Source organism: Ovis canadensis, chromosome 15, assembly GCF_042477335.2.
Source record: "Ovis canadensis isolate MfBH-ARS-UI-01 breed Bighorn chromosome 15, ARS-UI_OviCan_v2, whole genome shotgun sequence".
In the NCBI taxonomy this organism is placed as follows: Eukaryota; Metazoa; Chordata; class Mammalia; order Artiodactyla; family Bovidae; genus Ovis; species Ovis canadensis.
In genome coordinates, this window is record NC_091259.1 from 28,379,921 (window position 1) to 28,397,557 (window position 17,637).

General features: G+C 39.8%; 1 protein-coding gene across 1 annotated transcript in view; it reads right to left on the reverse strand.

The window, feature by feature from the left end:
- Nucleotides 1–7,236: 7,236 nt before the first annotated feature.
- Nucleotides 7,237–17,637, reverse strand: part of ARHGAP20 (Rho GTPase activating protein 20) — a 204,143-nt gene continuing 193,742 nt past the window's right edge. Inside the window, exons 13-15 of the mRNA XM_069554976.1 lie at nucleotides 15,883–16,072; nucleotides 12,913–13,027; nucleotides 7,237–11,844 (exon numbers count right to left, since the gene is read on the reverse strand). Coding sequence (XP_069411077.1) covers nucleotides 10,007–11,844; nucleotides 12,913–13,027; nucleotides 15,883–16,072 — 2,143 coding nt within the window. The 3' untranslated portion in view covers nucleotides 7,237–10,006. The remainder of the gene's footprint in view (nucleotides 11,845–12,912; nucleotides 13,028–15,882; nucleotides 16,073–17,637) is intronic.

Genomic DNA, 17,637 nt, shown 5'->3' on the forward strand with positions numbered 1-17,637 from the left:
GCTTAATCATTATGTACTGTCCTTTGTCCTTGTTTCTCAGTCTTTGTTTTAAAGTCTATTTCATCTGATAGGAGTATTGCTACTCCAGTTTTCTTTTGAATTTCAATTTGCATGGAATACCTTCTCCCATTCCCTTATTTTCTGTCTGCAAGTGTCCCTAGGTCTGAGGTGGGTCTCTTGTAGCACATATATGGATTGTTTTTGTATCTTCCCAGCCAGTTTATGTCTTTTGGTTGTCTTTTAATTGATTTACATTTAGGGTAATTATTGATATATAGGATACTATTATTTTCTGAATTGTTTTGAGTTTATTATTTTTGTAAGTCTATTCCTTCACTTGTGTTTCCTGCTTAGAGAAGTTCCTTTAGCATTTGTTGTTAGAGTGGTTTAGTGATGCTGAATTCTCTTAACTTTTGCTTGTCTGTAAAACTTGATTTTTCCATCAAATCTGAGTGAGAGCCTTGTTGGGAAGAGTATTCTTGGTTGTAGATTCTTCCCTTTAACAACTTCAAATATATTGTACCACTCCCTTCTGGCTTGTAGAGTTTCTGTTGAGAAATGAACTGATAACCTTATGGGAGTTCCCTTTATGTTATGTCATTTTCCTCTTTTTGATTTTAATAGATTATCTTTAACTTTTGTCAGTTTGATTACTATGTGTCTTCCTCCTTGAGTTTATCCTGCCTGGAGCTCTCTGTGCTTCTTGGACTTGGTCGATTATTTCCTTTCCCATGTTATGGAAAATTTCAGCCATTTTCTCTTCAAACATTTTCTCAGGTCCTCTCTCTCTTCTCCTTCTGGGACCCCTGTATTGTGAATGTTGGTGCATTTAATGTTGTCCCAGAGGTCTCTTAGGCTATCTCCATTTCTTTTCATTCTTTTTTTCTGTTTTCTGTTTTGTAGCAGTGATTTCCACTATCCTGTCTTCCAGGTCACTTATCCATTCTTCTGCCTCAATTCTCCTGTTATTGATTGCTTCTAGCATACTGTGCATCTCTATTTGTTCTTTAGTTCCTATGCTGCTGCTGAGTTGCTTCAGTCGTGCCCGACTCTGCCTGACCCCATAGATAGCAGCCCACCAGGCTCCCCCGTCCCTGGGATTCTCAAGGCAAGAACACTGGAGTGGGTTGCCATTTCCTTCTCCAATGCATGAAAGTGAAAAGTGAAAGGGAAGTCAGTCAGTTGAGTCCAACTCTTAGTGACCCCATGGACTGAAGCCTACCTGGCTCTTGCATCCATGGGATTTTTCAGGCAAGAGTACTGGAGTGGGGTGCCACTGCCTTCTCTGAAAGGCCTTTGTTAAACATTCCTTGCGTCTTCTCAATTTTTTTTCTGAGATTTTGGATCATCTTCATTATCATTGTTTTTAATTCTTTTTCTGGAAGCTGGTCTATCTCTACTTCTGGGGTTTTATCTTTTTCCTTCATCTGGGGCATAATCCTCAGCCTTTTCAATTTGTTCAAGTTTTAGTGACTGTGGTTTTCATTCTGGAGGCTGAGATTGTAGTTCTTCTGGCTTCCTCTGTCTGCCCTCTGGTGGATGAGGCTAAGAGGCTCCTGCAAGCTTCCTGATGGGAGGGACTGCTGGTGCGAAAAACTGGGTCTTGCCCTGGTGGGCAGGGCCATGCTCAGTAAAACTTCAATCCAACTGTCTGCAGACGACTGGGGCTATACTCCCTCTCTGTCAGTATTTTGGCCAGATGTGACCTAGTCCTGGAATCTACAGTCTCTAAGGTAGGGCTAATGGCATCCTCCAGGAGGGTTCTTGCCATTTGGCACTTCCCAGAACCGCTGCTGTCAACACTCCTGTCCCAAAGGCGAGCCACTACTCACCCACGCCTTCGCAGAAGACCCTCCAACACTAGTAGGTAAGTCTGGTTCAGTTTCCTCTGTGGTCACTGTCCTTTCCTCTGGGTCCTAGTGAGCACAAGATTTTGTATGTGCCCTCCAAGAGTGGAGTCACTGTTTCCCCCAGTCCTATAGAAGTCCTGCAATCAAATCCCACTGGCCGTCAGTCAACTTCCTTCGGGATTCCTAGTGCCTTTTCTGGATCCCCAGGCTGAGAAGGGGCTCATAACCTTTACAATAGTGGGAGAACTACTTTGGTATTACGCTCTCCAGTTTGTGGGTCCCTCACCTGGAAAGTATGAGACTTGATTTTATCGTGACTGTGCCCCTCCTACCATCTTATCGTGGCTTCTCCTTTGTCTTTGGACATGGCTATCCTTTTCTGGTGGGTTCCAGCATCTTCCTGTTGATGGTTGTTCAACAGTTAGTTGCAATTTCAGTGATCTCACAGGAGGAGATTAGAGCACATCCTTCTACTCAGCCATCTTGAACCAATCGGAAGTGAGTTTCTTATAGATAGGATGTAGTTAGGTAGTTTTTGCTTTTTTAATCCACAATGTCAATCTTTGTCTTTTGATTGATATATACAGATCACTTATATTTAAGGTAATATATATTGGAGCTTAAACATGCCATTTTGTTTGTTTTCTGTTTTTTCCTCTCCTTTGGCTTCCTGTGTCTTAAACATTTGTCTTTTTTTTTAGGATTGTATCTAGCTTTACTTACAGTATTTTGGAAAGAAATGTTCTCAAAGATATAGCTTCTGTAGTTGGTTAATTATTACAACATATGGTAAAGAACCTGCCTGCCAGTTCAGGTGACAGAAGCAACATGGGTTCAATCCCTGGGTCAGGAAGAGCCCATTGAAGAGGAAATGGCAACCCTCTTTAGGTATTGTTGCCTGGAGAATCCCATGGACAAAGGAGCCTGGTGGGCTATGGGCTGTAGGGTTGCAAAGAGTCAGACATGACTGAAGGAATTTAGCATGTAAATATATTTATAGCATATTACATTTTACTGGTTTCAACATTTTACCCCTGAGTGAAGTATGGAAAACTCATTTCTATTCAGTTCAGTTTGGTTCAGTCGCTCAGTCATGTCCGACTCTTTGTGACCCCATGGACTGCAGCATGACAGGCCTCCCTGTCCATCACCAACTCCTAGAGTTTATTCAAACTCATGTCCATTGAGTTGGTGATGCCATCCAACCATCTCATCCTTTGTCGTCCCCTTCTCCTCCGATCTTCAATCTTTTCCAGCATCAGGGTCTTTTCAAATGAGTCAGTTCTTACCATCAGGTGGCCAAACTATTGGAGTTTCAGCTTCAGCATCAGTCCTTCCAATGAATATTCAGGACTGGTTTCCTTTAGGATGGACTGGTTAGATTTCCTTGAAGTCCAAGGGACTTTCAGGAGTCTTCTCCAATACCACAGTTCAAAAGCATCAATTCTTCGGCATTCAGTTTTCTTTATAGCCCAACTCTCATATCCATACATGACTACTGGAAAAACCATAACTTTGACTAGATGGACCTTTGTTGGCAAAGTAATGTCTCTGCTTTTTCATATTCTATCTAGGTTGGTCATAACTTTTCTTCCAAGGAGCAAGAGTCTTTAAATTTCATGGCTGCAGTCACCACCTGCAGTAATTCTGGAGCCCCCCAAAATAAACTGTCACTGTTTCCATTGTTTCCCCATCTATTTGCCATGAAGTGATGGGACTGGATGCCATGATCTTAGTTTTCTGAATGTTGAGTTTTAAGTCAACTTTTTCACTATCCTCTTTCATGTCCATCAAGAGGCTGTTTTGTTCTTCTTTGCTTTCTGCCATCTCTATTAGGTCTCTTTATTTTTCCCACTTTTAAATATCATTTTCTTGAGTATCTCACAGTGTTATAATTTTAGTTTCAAGCATCGCATATAACTTAAAACTCATGAAGACAGTCAATCATTATATAGTATTATTTCTGCTTTCTGTTGTCCTACCTTCCTGATGCTCCAGATTTCCTTCTTCTACCATTTACTTTCTGTTTTAAAAAATTCCTTTGGCCAGTCTTTAAGGATGTATCTGTTAGTGACAAATTCTTTAAATTTTCCTCCATCGAGAAGGTCTTTATTTCTCCTTCATTCACAAAGGACAGTTTCACTGGATACAGGATTCTGGGTTGACAGTTTTCTTTCAGCACTTTCAAAATGTGCCATTTTCTTCTGGCCTTTATGGTTTCAGATGATAATTCCTGTCATTTAAATTGGTGTTCCCCTAAAGGTAAGTGTTGTTTACTACTTTCAACACTTTTTCCATAGTCAGTCTTCATTTAATTGTGATACATCTTTCTTTGCATTTATCCAGTTTGGGTGTCAATTTCCTGAACGTGTAGGTTTGTATATTTTATCAAATTTGGGGAGCTTTTAGGTATCATTTCTCTGAATACTGTCTCAGCCCTACCCTGCTTCTGAAACTCGGATGATACAAATGTTGGCTCTTTTGTTACTGTTCCACAGATCTCTAAGCCTCTGATTACTTTTTCCCCCCTTAAATCTATTTTGTTGTTTAGATTGTGTAATTCTGTCTTCAGGTTAACTGATTTTATCCTGTCATCTTCACTCTGTTACTAGGTTTACACTGTGAATTTTTAAATCTGTTATTGTATTTTTTAGATCTACAATTTTCATTTGGCTGTTTTGCACTTCTGTTTCTTTGGTAGGATTTTCTATTTGTTTCCCTTTGTTTCAAGATAATTTGTATTTAGTTGTCCATAGACATTTTTAGATGCTAGCTTGCTTTTAAACTTTCATGTTGGTGTCAGCTTTTTCTCACTGAATTTGTGATTTTCCTGGTTCTTGGAATGACAGGTGATTTCCAATTGTATCCTGGACACTTTGTGTGTTGTTAGGAGACTCTGGGCCCTATTTACTTTCATAGCAGTCACCTTGTTTAGCTTTACACATAAGCCCTTGGCCTACTGGAAATTGCCAGTTCAGTGAGTTTTTCAGTCTTTCTGGTGCTCTTTTGACCTGTTCTCAGGCAGAGAAGCCTATTTGTTCTTTGTCTCTGAGACTCCCCAGGCTGAGTGCTTTCTGGGGTAGAATCCCTCCCGTCCATGGCATCTGATCATAGTGTCTTTGGATGGATGGTGGAGTCAGGTCTGCTGGAACAAAGATACTTCCCAGGCTGAACTGCTTATTGTGACTCTAGTATCTCCAGTGGGGGTGGGAAGTCTCAGGCCTGGCCACTCAGTGTGGCTCAACTATCCCTCTTGCAGTGGTGCTTGGTTCACCCACTGGTGTCAGAAGGACGCCATCTGATTCTGGGGAGCAATGCATAGATCTGTGCTGCCTTCTGTTGCTAGGTTGGAAAAGACCAGACCTGGTTCTTCTTCTGTTGGCTGAAGGGATGTAAGATGCCCTGTTACTGTGTTTCCTTTCAGTCCCAGCATTCTGAACCAATCCACCCATCTTTGATTGGCCTCTGTGTTGTTTCCAGGATTTATAGACGTACTTAGAAGAAGCAGGGAGGCAGGTCTACACTGTTTGGACCAACTTTCAGCCCAATTATTTTTACATTTATCATAGGTTTCTGAATTATTTCTGATACTGAATGATTTTCTTAGCGATATCTAGCTCATAACTTAGCAAAGTTTGGATGGTCCTCAAGTACCTAACTTTGTGTCTACTTTACTATGGAAGAGGCATTATCATCATCATTATTTTAAGATGAAAGGATGAAAAAAAGAGCCTGGGGTCAGAATGAGGTTCTAGCTGAATGTACCTACCACAAAGGGCTGCAGTGAGCACTAAATGAAATAAAACCAATAATGCACTGGTCACCAGTGCATACAGGCAACAGTGAGTGCCCAATGTTATTGTTCCCCTTCTACACAACCCAATTCTCCCTTAGTTGTTTGAAGTCCCTGAGGACACAATATTTTTTCACCTTTATCCTAGGGTCTAGAACAGTACCTGCAATAAAACTTAGATGGCCTGACTAGCATTTATATTATTTGTAACATCTCTCTCCGCAGACAAACTTTTTCCCTTTTCTTAACTAAGCTCTTGAGCTCTTTGTGATTCAGTATCTTGAATTAGCTTTTCTCCTCTCTAATCATTCACTGTACCTTCAAGCAGTGTTTCTCTATGTTCATGTATTTTGATGATTATCTGCTTCCCAGTCATCTCATTCTTGGGCAAAGATATAAAATGATCCTTTCTTTTGAAAATTTTAGACAGTAACAATTAGTTCCTGTGATCTGGCAGAGACTGGGTATTTTTTTAAGCATCCATTTTACTTGTTCAGAGTAATGGGCTATGCCACTAGTACAGGTGTTTAGCTAGTTTATTCACTCCTCATGGCAGATCAAGAGGCTGTAAGAAGTTTTAAATTTAATTTCAAGTTACTGTAATCTAAAAATTAAACCTAGAGAAAAATACTAGCATTTAAATCTTAAATGTCTCCCAAATATACATCTTCTATTGTCACATGAAATCAATCTACAGAGAACATATTTACTTTGCCTTAACAAATTAAATAGGTAGAAAAACACTTTGATCTACAAATGTATGTGCACTCTGACAATGCACAACGAGAAAGCATTCCATAAATTAAGAAACAATATGCATCTACTACCACCCTGTACATATTTCTTTGGGACTTGGAAACAAAATTTTCCAAATTACGCCCCAGAGCCTTCTGCCAATTCTATCACACACCCAGTACTATGTAGGACTGAAGTTTACGAAATTCCACCCCTCCCTTTTAATAACAAACAAGTGATACAAATGAAGGATTTATATTTACAGGTGGCTTAGGAACAGAGTAGACTCACACTTAGGGTAGAAAGCACAAAATTCAAGAGTACTCTTCCTTTCATCAGGAAACTTAGCTTATGAGATATCCTTGTAACCAGAATAGATATTAAAGAAGTTAACATTTTACTCAGCTTTATTGTTAAATTTTTTTCTTTGTATTGAAATAAACAGTTTGCAGATACTTCTTCTCAAGTCATTAAAACATGACCAGGTAAAAAAGATTAACACTACCATAATTTGGATTAAGATACATAATATTTTTAGTTTCAACAGACAAAATATGCCACTGGTTCGAGGATACATTAGATCCTTTCAATTCAATGCCATTCCATGAAAAGCCAAAAAACCACGAAACTAAGATAATTTATTGAACTCAATGTTTTTAGTAGATTAAGCTTCTTCTTTAGAAGCAAAAATCATCTTTGCATTTCTTTAACATTTAGGTCTTTACTGCTCAGAATGAATCATTTTTTTTTTTCTGGACTAAGGTCATGTGTATATTTTTAATCTTTTTGAAATGGTGCTTAAACTTACATAGAGCGAACCTCCATGAACTTTGAGGAGGCAAAGATACTCATGGGAAATGAGAGAAATGAGAATATTTATTGACTTTATAAGTACTGATGTCTTGTAGTATCTGGATCTAGACATCCTGGGATGTTTGGATATGTCTGGAATCAATTAGATACTCTGGTCAGAAGGGCTCAAATTTAGACAAGAAGATCTCATACATCAATTGAACTGAGTTGACGGTTCTTTGCTATGAGAACTCAGACAATATGTATCTGATTCTAGGACCACAGTGTACATGTAATATCTAAGAAAAACAAAGACTTTATGTCTAAAACATAATTGTTTGGTAAACAGTAAGATCAGAAAAATATTAAAGAAATAAAGCCCTCCTTTTCTAGAGAGACTGACCACACGGCCTATGACTAAAAGCTCAAAGTTCCAACCAACATTAATTACATTTTACAAAATTTCCAATGTTAAGCAGAAATTGGGCTCATTAGCTAAAACAAGTCTACAAAGGGCAATATTGCCCTGGTGGGACTGTTAACTCTGAAGGATTATGTTTTATTTAACAGACAGCATGGACTTCATACATATCCATAATCAGTGCCTTTAAAACCAAATAACTTTAAAAGTTAGCAGCAGTTTCTGCAAGTACAAAAATACACATTTATTACATAGCATATGGTAGTAAAATTTGTCAAGATATATTATACAAACTCAAAGCATTTTAGATAAAACATTGGTCTAATATATTATAGATTGATGGAGTATAATAAAATGACATGTAGTCTATCTTCAAATCGTACAATATAATACTTTACAGCAATATTAATTATTCACATTAAATGTTACAGGAGTATCTAAGGGAACACAGAGAATAGGAATGGTTATGGAAGAACCTCAGCATCTTTTATGCTTCAAACTGAGTAGATGGTTTCCTAATCACCAATATGAAAGAAAAAAGGATACAACTATTATTTTGTTAAGCAGAGAAGCAATTTTTTCTGGAAAGACACTCCAAGCCATAAGAGCTTCATTCACATCTTGCGGTTCTGCAGTAGTATGCCCTAAGGGTGAGGGGAATCCCTGTTGCCTTTATATATCATACCACAAAAGATGCATATGGACACTGAGGAGTCTAAATATAGGAGTGGTTAGTTAAAAGGTCAAATCTACTTCACATCTGTGACTGAGATGGCCAGTGTCATAAAGGAGCTCTTTTGAGAGACTTCTAAAAGTTAATTACAATGCTTAGAACAAACAGGGCCATGTCCCCTAGAGGTAGGTAGCACCTAAAGCTAATACTGAAAGGATTTCTCTCTTACAGAAAACATTATTTTTTTTATATAAGTGAAAAATGCAACCTTTAGGACAACACTGAGAAAATATTTGACATGAAAGTTTCAGGGTGGCTGAGGAAAATAATTTGAAATAAGCAAGTATTGTTGGGGGAAGGTCCATCTGATATTGAACAATGGGCTCTAAGCAACTTCTTATAAGTATTTAAAATGAAGGAAGATGCACATCCATTTCTGATTCTATTGCATCACACTGGCTGGCAAGGCTTAATAACCCAAGGAAATAAGCCAGGAGATGTACTGGTGTAATCTTTAAGGCAAGAGAGAGGAGATATGTCCATCGATATGCAATAAATCAATGGGGGTATAAACTGCGAACTATTGGAACAAAAAAGATGTAAAAACTTCTGGAGGTAAGATAATCCCGGGCCAATGACTGTCGAAAAGAAGCCCCGAGAGCCACTCTGATGGCTCCTCCACTCTGTGACGCTTTATAACCTGCCAACCTCAAAACTGTTCTCTCAACTGACAAATGACCATCAGTAAAGGGATGACTTATCAGGATTTTTTTCTGGCAGACTAAGGGGTAAGGAATAGAGGAGCAAAGAGGAGCCATGCTTTGATCACACATTTGCAACAGCAACTGGGTAAGAGAAAGGACTGCTCTGACAGTCTTTCCCTCCACACTAAGACAGTAAATACAGTGGGAAGGTCGTCTTATGTTGGAACATGTTGGAAAATGTTCTGAGCTCAGGCACCTTGAAAGGACACTGAAATGAGCAGTCGTCTCCTTCTTCCTCCTCACAGCAGTGTGCAGTGGAGCCTCTGTGGAGCACGAAATACTGATGGAAAAACTCAACCAATACAAATAAACAAAACAAACCAAACCACCTACAATATCACGGTACTCATGGCTTTCAAATCACTTCAGTTTTTTCCTCTCTGGCTGCCACCAATGGGCTGATACCTGAAATGATGCTGTGAGGGTATGTGACATAATATAAAATGTCACAGAAATGGCCACTGGTTTGGATTTGGGGAAAAGTTTCACATAATTTTCTTCATTATCAGATGTGTTACCTCTTTAGCTTTGACTAGTGGCATTATTTTGGCCTACTTATTAAAAACATTCCACGGAATGTGAATGGTTTCTCTGCAGCCTTCCCTCTCTCTCCACACTTCCCGTTCTTCGCTTCTTATCTCCTGGCTTCCTCAGGAACTAATCTCATCATAAACAGCACGCTTCCTCTACAGAAAAGATGCTTTCTCTAGCTGTCTGCTCATAGCTCTTAAAATGCATGACAGGATCCACCCATGCTTTAATATGGAAAAGCCTCCCAAACACTGAGGTCACAGAATTTTTCAGTCTAAACTTTTGGACAAATAGTCTCAAGAAAGAGAATTCGTTTGTTGTCCTAAGTATTAGCAATGATTATCTTTATGCTACCCATCCCAGGTATTTTATACAAAGGGGTCATAGTAATTGTTGTATCATTATCAGCCTGTTTCTATTCTTGTAGACATCAGGTTCTCATGGTGGTTACATGTCTTTGGCCAAATGTCTATCCTCAGCATCACACACCACGGGTGGCCCTGAGTCTGGGCTGGATGCATCATCCACAGTCAAAGAGCCGGGGGAGGATCTTCTCTGGGGCAGCATACCAGGAGAGCACTGCCCGCTATCCTCTCCTTCCGCGGGTGACTTCGTACAAAGCCCAAGTCTGTCTTCCACGAGGCTGAATGGAGAGCTACAGTACTTCTCTGAGTCCTGGCTAGGGTGGGAACTGTACCAGCGGGCCGTCTGCACAGCTCCCAGTCCTTCAGCTGCCCTTTGGGGCACGTCTTTCTGCCTCTCTTGCAGTGCGATGGCTTCTGGAACACCAGAAGCATGTGCAGGAGGATCCATGGGTCCTTTTAGAGAACCCACTTTATTTTCCTCTGGTCTGGGTGCCCTTGCCTTCTTTTTGAGAGACCAGTTTTTCAAACTGGCTACACCACTCTTCAACCATGTGCTGGGGTGAAGAGTTACAGAATGCATGTGTGAATGCCACTCTACGCTGTCCTTTTTTGTATAAGCCAGGTGGCCACTGGCCTGCCCTGATGAGGGACCAGGAATTCCAGAAATGAGGCCAGAACTGCTAAAGTCAGAAGAAAGCTCTGCCTGTTTTCTTTGAAAAGTACAATCTATTGGAGAGGATGTTTCAGTGGGTGTAAACACAGAGTGTTCAGAAATCTGAGAAAAAGCACTGTCTTGGGAGCTCACTGATGAACCAGATGGGGAAGTGCCTGGGGAGGACAAGCTGGAATAGCTAGTCCTTGAGCAAAGGTTTAAACTTGGGGGTAAAACCTTCTCCGTGTTTTGGTTTGTGGCACTACTCTTGCCCACCTCAATCCCCATGACCAAACTCTGATTAATAAGCTTTTGGCCCTCCATTTGTAAAGACTTGTGCCGTTTGAGATAATCTTCCTCTCCATGCAAGAGACTGGCTTCGTAGCTGGCTTTCTGCTGCTTCTTTGGATAAATCCCCCTGAGATAGGTCAGTCTGCAGTGCTGGTCATCAATGCTGGGTTCTGAGCAGCGCCGTTGTCTCCTTGAACACTCGAGGGCGTCTGCAGTGTGTGGCGGGGAGTATTCGGATGCATCCATGTCAAAGGGCTGGCTCCTGGGATGATCACAGGAGGTCATGTGACTGTAAGACGCCATGGAAATGGCTACTGGCTTGGATTTAGGAAAAAGTTTTACATGACTTCCTTCATTATCAGACAAGCTTTTCTTCTTAACATTTTTACTAGCGGCATTTTTCTTGCTATCAATGCCTGTGACTAAACTCTTTTTAAAACATGTCTTACCCCCTTCCTGAAGGGGTTGATTCTGATTCAGATGGCTTTCATCTTTTTTTGAGAGAATGGCATCACAGCTGGACTTGCGTAGCTTTTTCTGATAAAACTCCCTGAGATAGGAAAGCTTTGAATCGAGATAGTCGATGCTGGGCTCCGAGCAGCGGCGGTGTCGCCTCAGGCCTTTTGGAGCATCTGCGGCAGCTGTGGACAGGCGGCTGGGTGTGCTCGTGCCAGAGGGGGCCTGGGCGTGTGGGACCTTGGTGTACACTGCAGTGTCCACTGGCTTGGATTCCAGGGGCTGTCCCATTTGAATGTCTTCATCTTTAGGATGGTCTAAGTCAAAGTCACTTAGGGTTAAAAGGCCTTCCACCTCAGGCTGGTCGAGGTCATAGTCACTGAGGGTTAACACGGAGTCCATGCTTCTGCTACCCTGACCAAGTTTCTTTACCAAGTCACTACACGGGGCGTCAACATCCTCATTCAGCTCATTTTCCAAGCTGTCATAGGAGGAGTCATTCAGTTGGAAGCAAGAGATATCTGTCCAAAAAGCAAACCGTGATTAACATTTTTACTTAACACAAATGCATGCTGCCTTAAAAATAATAAAAAACCCCAACTATGATGATGTTTGGTATAATTCTGTTTTGAAGTATAGATTGTTCAAATTTTCACTCTAAGGAAAGAAAGAATCTTCCATAATCTCTCCAGATGTAAGTGCAGAATTAAAAATAAACTGTTGAGGTATATGAAATATACCTCAGTTCCTGAAGAAATAAGCTTTCTTTATATAAGATTTCCTCAATGAGGAGATGGTCATACTACCAAGAAACAGTTAAAAATATAAAGAAATTAGTGCCAGATATATCCAGGTTTGGATTAAGACTCTGTCTTTTAAACGGATCTGCTCGTGTATACACGTAATTAACTCTAATCTCAGAGAAACCATTTACTAGTCCTATCAATTTCTCTTTGACAAAGTGCTTTACTATATATTACTTTATCTTTACTACAACCACAACAGTTAGATATGATGGTTATCCATATTTGTAGATGAAGATATTGATGTTCAGTGGCATAGAAGAATTGGCCAAAGACAACATAACTAGTAATTGGTGTTACAAGAATTCATAATTTGGAATATTGAGTGTCTTTACTCCCCACACACCCCAGCCTGCCCCATGATGTTACTTGTTTTTAATGTGTTTAGCAGTGCATGAGAATTCTCGGGAGCCTCAGGGACCTCTAAGAGGAAGGTGAGGAGAAAAAACAGGGCTGTCTCTATTGCCTCTGGGCCTTCTACTCCAGTTTCAACCAGAGCAGTTGTGTTATACATATTGGGGCTCCTTGTAAAGTTTATTTTTAAAAAGGTTAAAAACATCATACTATATAATGCTGCCACTAACAATCTGGGACCTTTCTTAACCCTACCACAGTGTTAACATACCCTGACCTTCTAAGGAAGGAGCAGAATCCTAGACCCACTGACCGAGGTGAGAGGCCCTCTTCACCTGAGCTGCTGTGGGCTCCAGGATAACCACTGTCCCAGCTGATTTTCACAGACGTGTGTCTGTTTCCCACAAAAAACAATCCAGTTATTCACAATACCTGAGGCATTCTCTCTAGAATCACATCTCACTGAAACCTCTCCCAAGAGGGAAGTGATTTCTTCTCCAAATATCCGACAGCAGTTTTCAATAAGAAACTGTATAAGCAGAGAAACCTGTGCAAAAAAGGGACAAAAATGAGCTGCAAACTTCTCATACAGCCTGTCTGTAAATCATATTTCATATATGAATCCTAATTCTAACAAAAAATGCCAAAGAATCCCGAGAAAAATTCAGGTTTGCTTTATAATACAGTTTCCCCTAAAAAACTATGATACTTTCAAGAGTAGTTTGAGCATAGAAATTAATTTTAATCAGTAGACTAGTTATAACTTGTGGCCTTGGCTTAATACTAACATTTTTATACCAACTGTCTTGTCTTTAAAATTAGAGTAATTTTAAGTATTCTCTATAGGGCACTTGGGATGAGGAAACACACTTTCTCATTAAAATTCATGAAGTGTCATTAGATGAAGACTTATAAAATGTATTTCTTATGCAAAACGCAGGTGTCATGAGCTGGGAAGTTGGTAGGTATCCTCTGTGGTTCTCTGTGAGGAGGAGAGACAGCTGGAGAAAAAACTTGCACTTTGCCTGACTAGTCTCTTCCTATGCATTTCTTTCCCTTAGCCTTCCTAATTGGAGGTGCTTCGGGAAGACGTAAAGATTTTACTAGGAAGCTTTGTGCCTCCATGAGATATACAGAAATCTTTACATAGTTTTTTTGCCCCAATAGCTGAAGCAAAGCCCCAACTCCCGTACTTATAATCAGGCAATTCAGGAGTGTGTGATTTCAAGTAACTATTAGGTTGGGGCAAAAGTAATTGCGGTTTTGCACTGTTGAACTCTGCTGTTTGATGTTGGAATACATTCCTAAATAAATGTGGTTATGGTATACATCATTTTAATGTGAAATTTTTGCTTTATGTTTTTGGCAAATGACACTACTTTCTGTGTATTTTATATTTATTTTAGACTATGGAAATGAAGTTAGACAAAAAGCAAATTTGAGCAATTTTCTTATTTGAGTTCAAAATGGGTCATAAAGCAGTGGAGACAACTCACAACATCAACAGTGTATTTGGCCCAGAAACTGCTAATAAATAGTGCAGTGCTATTTGTTTTTGCAAAGGAGACAAGAGCCTTGCAGATGAGGAGCTTTCTGGCCAGCCATCACAAGTTGACAGTGACCAACTGAGAGTAAACATCGAAGCTGATCCTCTTACAACTAAATGAGGAGTTGCCAAAGAACTTATTTGAAGCAAACTGGAAAGGTGAAAAAACTCACTAAGTGGGTGCCTCATGAACTGATTGAAAATTTAAAAAACTGTCGTTTTGAAGTGTCGTCTTCTCTTATTCTATGCAACAACAATGAACCATTTCTCAATCGGACTGTGACATGTGATCAAAAGTGGATTTTATATGACAACTGGTTACGACCAGCTCAGTAGCTGGACCGAGAAGAAGCTCCAAAGCACTTCCCAAAGCCAAACCTGCAGCCAAAAAAGGTCATGGTCACTGTGTGGTGGTCTGCTGCCTGTCTGAATCCTGGTGAAACCATTACATCTGAGATGAATGCTCAGCAAATTGATGAGATGTACCCAAAAGTGCAAAGTCTGCAGCTGGCACTGGTCGAAAGAAAGGGCCCAATTCTTCTCCACAACAACGCCTGACCACACATTGCACAAACAATGCTTCAAAAGTTGAATGAACTGGGCTGCAAAGTTTTGCCTCATCTGCCAGATTCACCTGACTTCTTGAAAACCAACTACCTCTTCTTCAAGCATCTTGACAACTTTTTGCAGGAAAAATGCTTCCACAACCAGGAGGAGGCAGAAAGTGTTTCCTAAGAGTTTGTCGAATTCCAAAGCATAGATTTTTATGCTACAGAAATCGACAAACTTATTACTCATTGGCAACAATGTGTTGATTGTAATGGTGCCTATTTTGATTAATAAAGATGTCTTTGAGCCTAGTTATAACGATTTAACATTCACAGTCCAAAACTGCATTTGCACCAACTTAAATAATGTATGAACTGGGTATTAGCAACATCTCCATTCATTAGATGAGGAAACTGTGGATCTATGTAACTAATTTTGCCCAAGATTGTACATCTAGCAAGTGTTAGGCCTGAGAATTCAACCTTGACCTGTCTAATTCCAAAGTCCTTATTTATTTAATCTTTAATTGGAGGATAATAACTTTACAATATAGTGATGCTTCTGCCGTACATCAACATGAATTTGCCACAGGTATACATATGGCCCCTCCCTTTTGAAACCCACTCCCACCTCCCTCCCATCCCACTCCTCTAGGCTGTCACGGGGCACTGGCTCTGGCTTCCCTGCATCATAGAGCAACCCTCCTAAATAGATAGGTGGCTGTCTATTTTACACACGGTAATGTATATGTTCCAGTGTGACTCTCTCCAACCATCCCACCCTCTCCTTTCCCCCGCTGTGTCTAAAAGTCTGTTCTTTCCATGCGTCTCCTGTGCTGTCTTGCAAGTAAGATCAGCAGTGCTATCTTTCTAGATTCCATATATATGCACTAATATATGACATTTGTCTTTCTGACTTCCTTCACTCTGTATAATAGGCTCTAGGTTGATCTACCTCATTAGAACTGAAAAGTCCTTATTTATTTTTAAAATCATATCAACTGTTTTCATATCACTCTATGGTTTCAGTCAGTCATAGTTGTTTTCCCTCCTTAAAGAGAGAAGAGAAGCAATCCAACTGCTATCACTTTTTTGCTCAAGAAATTACCTTTTTTATCGTCTACCAGGATAGAATAAAACACTCAATGAATTCAGATTTACAATGATAGGTACTTAGTACATATAGTACTTATTTTCTTAAGTATTTTCACTTAAGAAAATATGTATCTTTCAGAATTCATACCCCGAATTTTAGGTTCAAAATGGGGAGTTGGTCCCCCAGAGCAGAAACAGGAAAAACTTCATTACCTTTTTTGTAAATTCGTTTTCTAGTTCTGGGCTAGAGGAAGCAGGAGGCCAAAGAATGCTTGGGGCGATGCACACTGCTAAATTAAATGCGGTCATCTGATTGGATGAAGAATGTTGCTCAATGTTGTGTAATAACCCAAAAAGATACCTTAGGAGAAGAACATTGGCTCTCGGAAGCTGGTCTAATAGCCTGAAGACAGAAACACGCACTCTGTAAGCAAACATTTCACAGGAAACCTGTACTGACAGGCAGTCCTCACTTCCACAGTTCAGACGTGCAGGAATGTCTGCTAACACGGCACATGCGAAGGGAGGACTGCCTGTGAAGAGGAGAGAGCGGGAGCACTGCAGATTTGTTATTTATTTTGCAATCCAATGAAAATGTAAAAGAACGCAAAAAAATAATTCATAAAAAGATGCTGTCTGAAATACTTACCTGAAACTGTTACAAAGTATCTTAAGCAAACCCTATAACATTCCAGAATATTCTCAACCAAAACCCCCCCAAAAGCTTTCTAATGAAATTAAACAGTTGCATTTAATATGTAACTCCTTTACTTACTTACTAATATGTAGCTCCTTTACTTCCAAGAAGCAACAGAGGATTCTGTCTCTTGGTAAAAACCTAAACCTCGGCCATGAGACTCCCAGGTCCATTCTGAAAGCTCACACTCTGCTCCGGCAGCTCTCAAGGTCAATTTTGCCCTGCATCTTTCTATCTCAGAGATATCACTGTCACATATAATGCAAGCTTATTATATTTTTTCTACCCTTCCTATTTTGTAATTGATAAAGGATTTCAAATGATCATTCACTTAAGATGATTTTTACTGTCAAACAGAAAGCAGATACAAATGTTGATAGTCATGGTGGTTGGTTTTTTCCAACAAGAATCTGTAACCTGGGGGAGAAAACTGGGTACTTGGACTCCTGTTGCATAACAATAGAAAGGCATTTCTTCAGCACTATGGACTGACAATGAGAACAGTTTTGAAGGGACAAATGATGAAAGATACCGAAGCGAATCAAAGGATTCCTGGATGTATTCAACGGAAAGTAAGGTACTGTTATCATACATTGGGGTATCTGGGTCATAGGGGTTAGTTATTTGACTCTGTAAACTGTAGATTACTGATAGCAGTGCACTTAACACTTGCCTGTAGACTCAAAAATCTTATCTAGTAGAGAGATAAATGGTTTATTTGCACATACAGTGCCCCACTCACCCCGCCCCATGCCCTAGCAGTGAAAGTCAGTTTTGCATCTATTTATAAATTCATTTCAGCATTTCTGATTTAATTATGTAAGTTGTGATAGTTTGAAATCTCTTTTGACTTTGCAGTAATATCTTACTAGTTCTCTAATTAATGTTTTAAATAAAACCTCTCATGTGTGCTCATTTTGTATTTGTACGAGAGATATAAGTCTAACCCTCTTTAAAACATCTTTTCTTTTTTTATACTTTACAATATTGTATTGGTTTTGCCATACATTGACATGAATCTGCCACAGGTATACATATGTTCCCCATCCTGAACCTCCCTCCCACCTCCCTCCCCATCCCATCCCTCTGGGTCATCCCAGTGCACCAGCCCTGAGCACACTGTATCATGCATAGAACCTGGACTGGCGATTCGTTTCACATATGATAATATACAAAAGCATCATCTTTTTAACCATTTGTAGAATATAAAGTTTTAGACAATGAGCAACAAAATACAGGATCTGACGTTCACTGCCCCTGAATGATTTCCA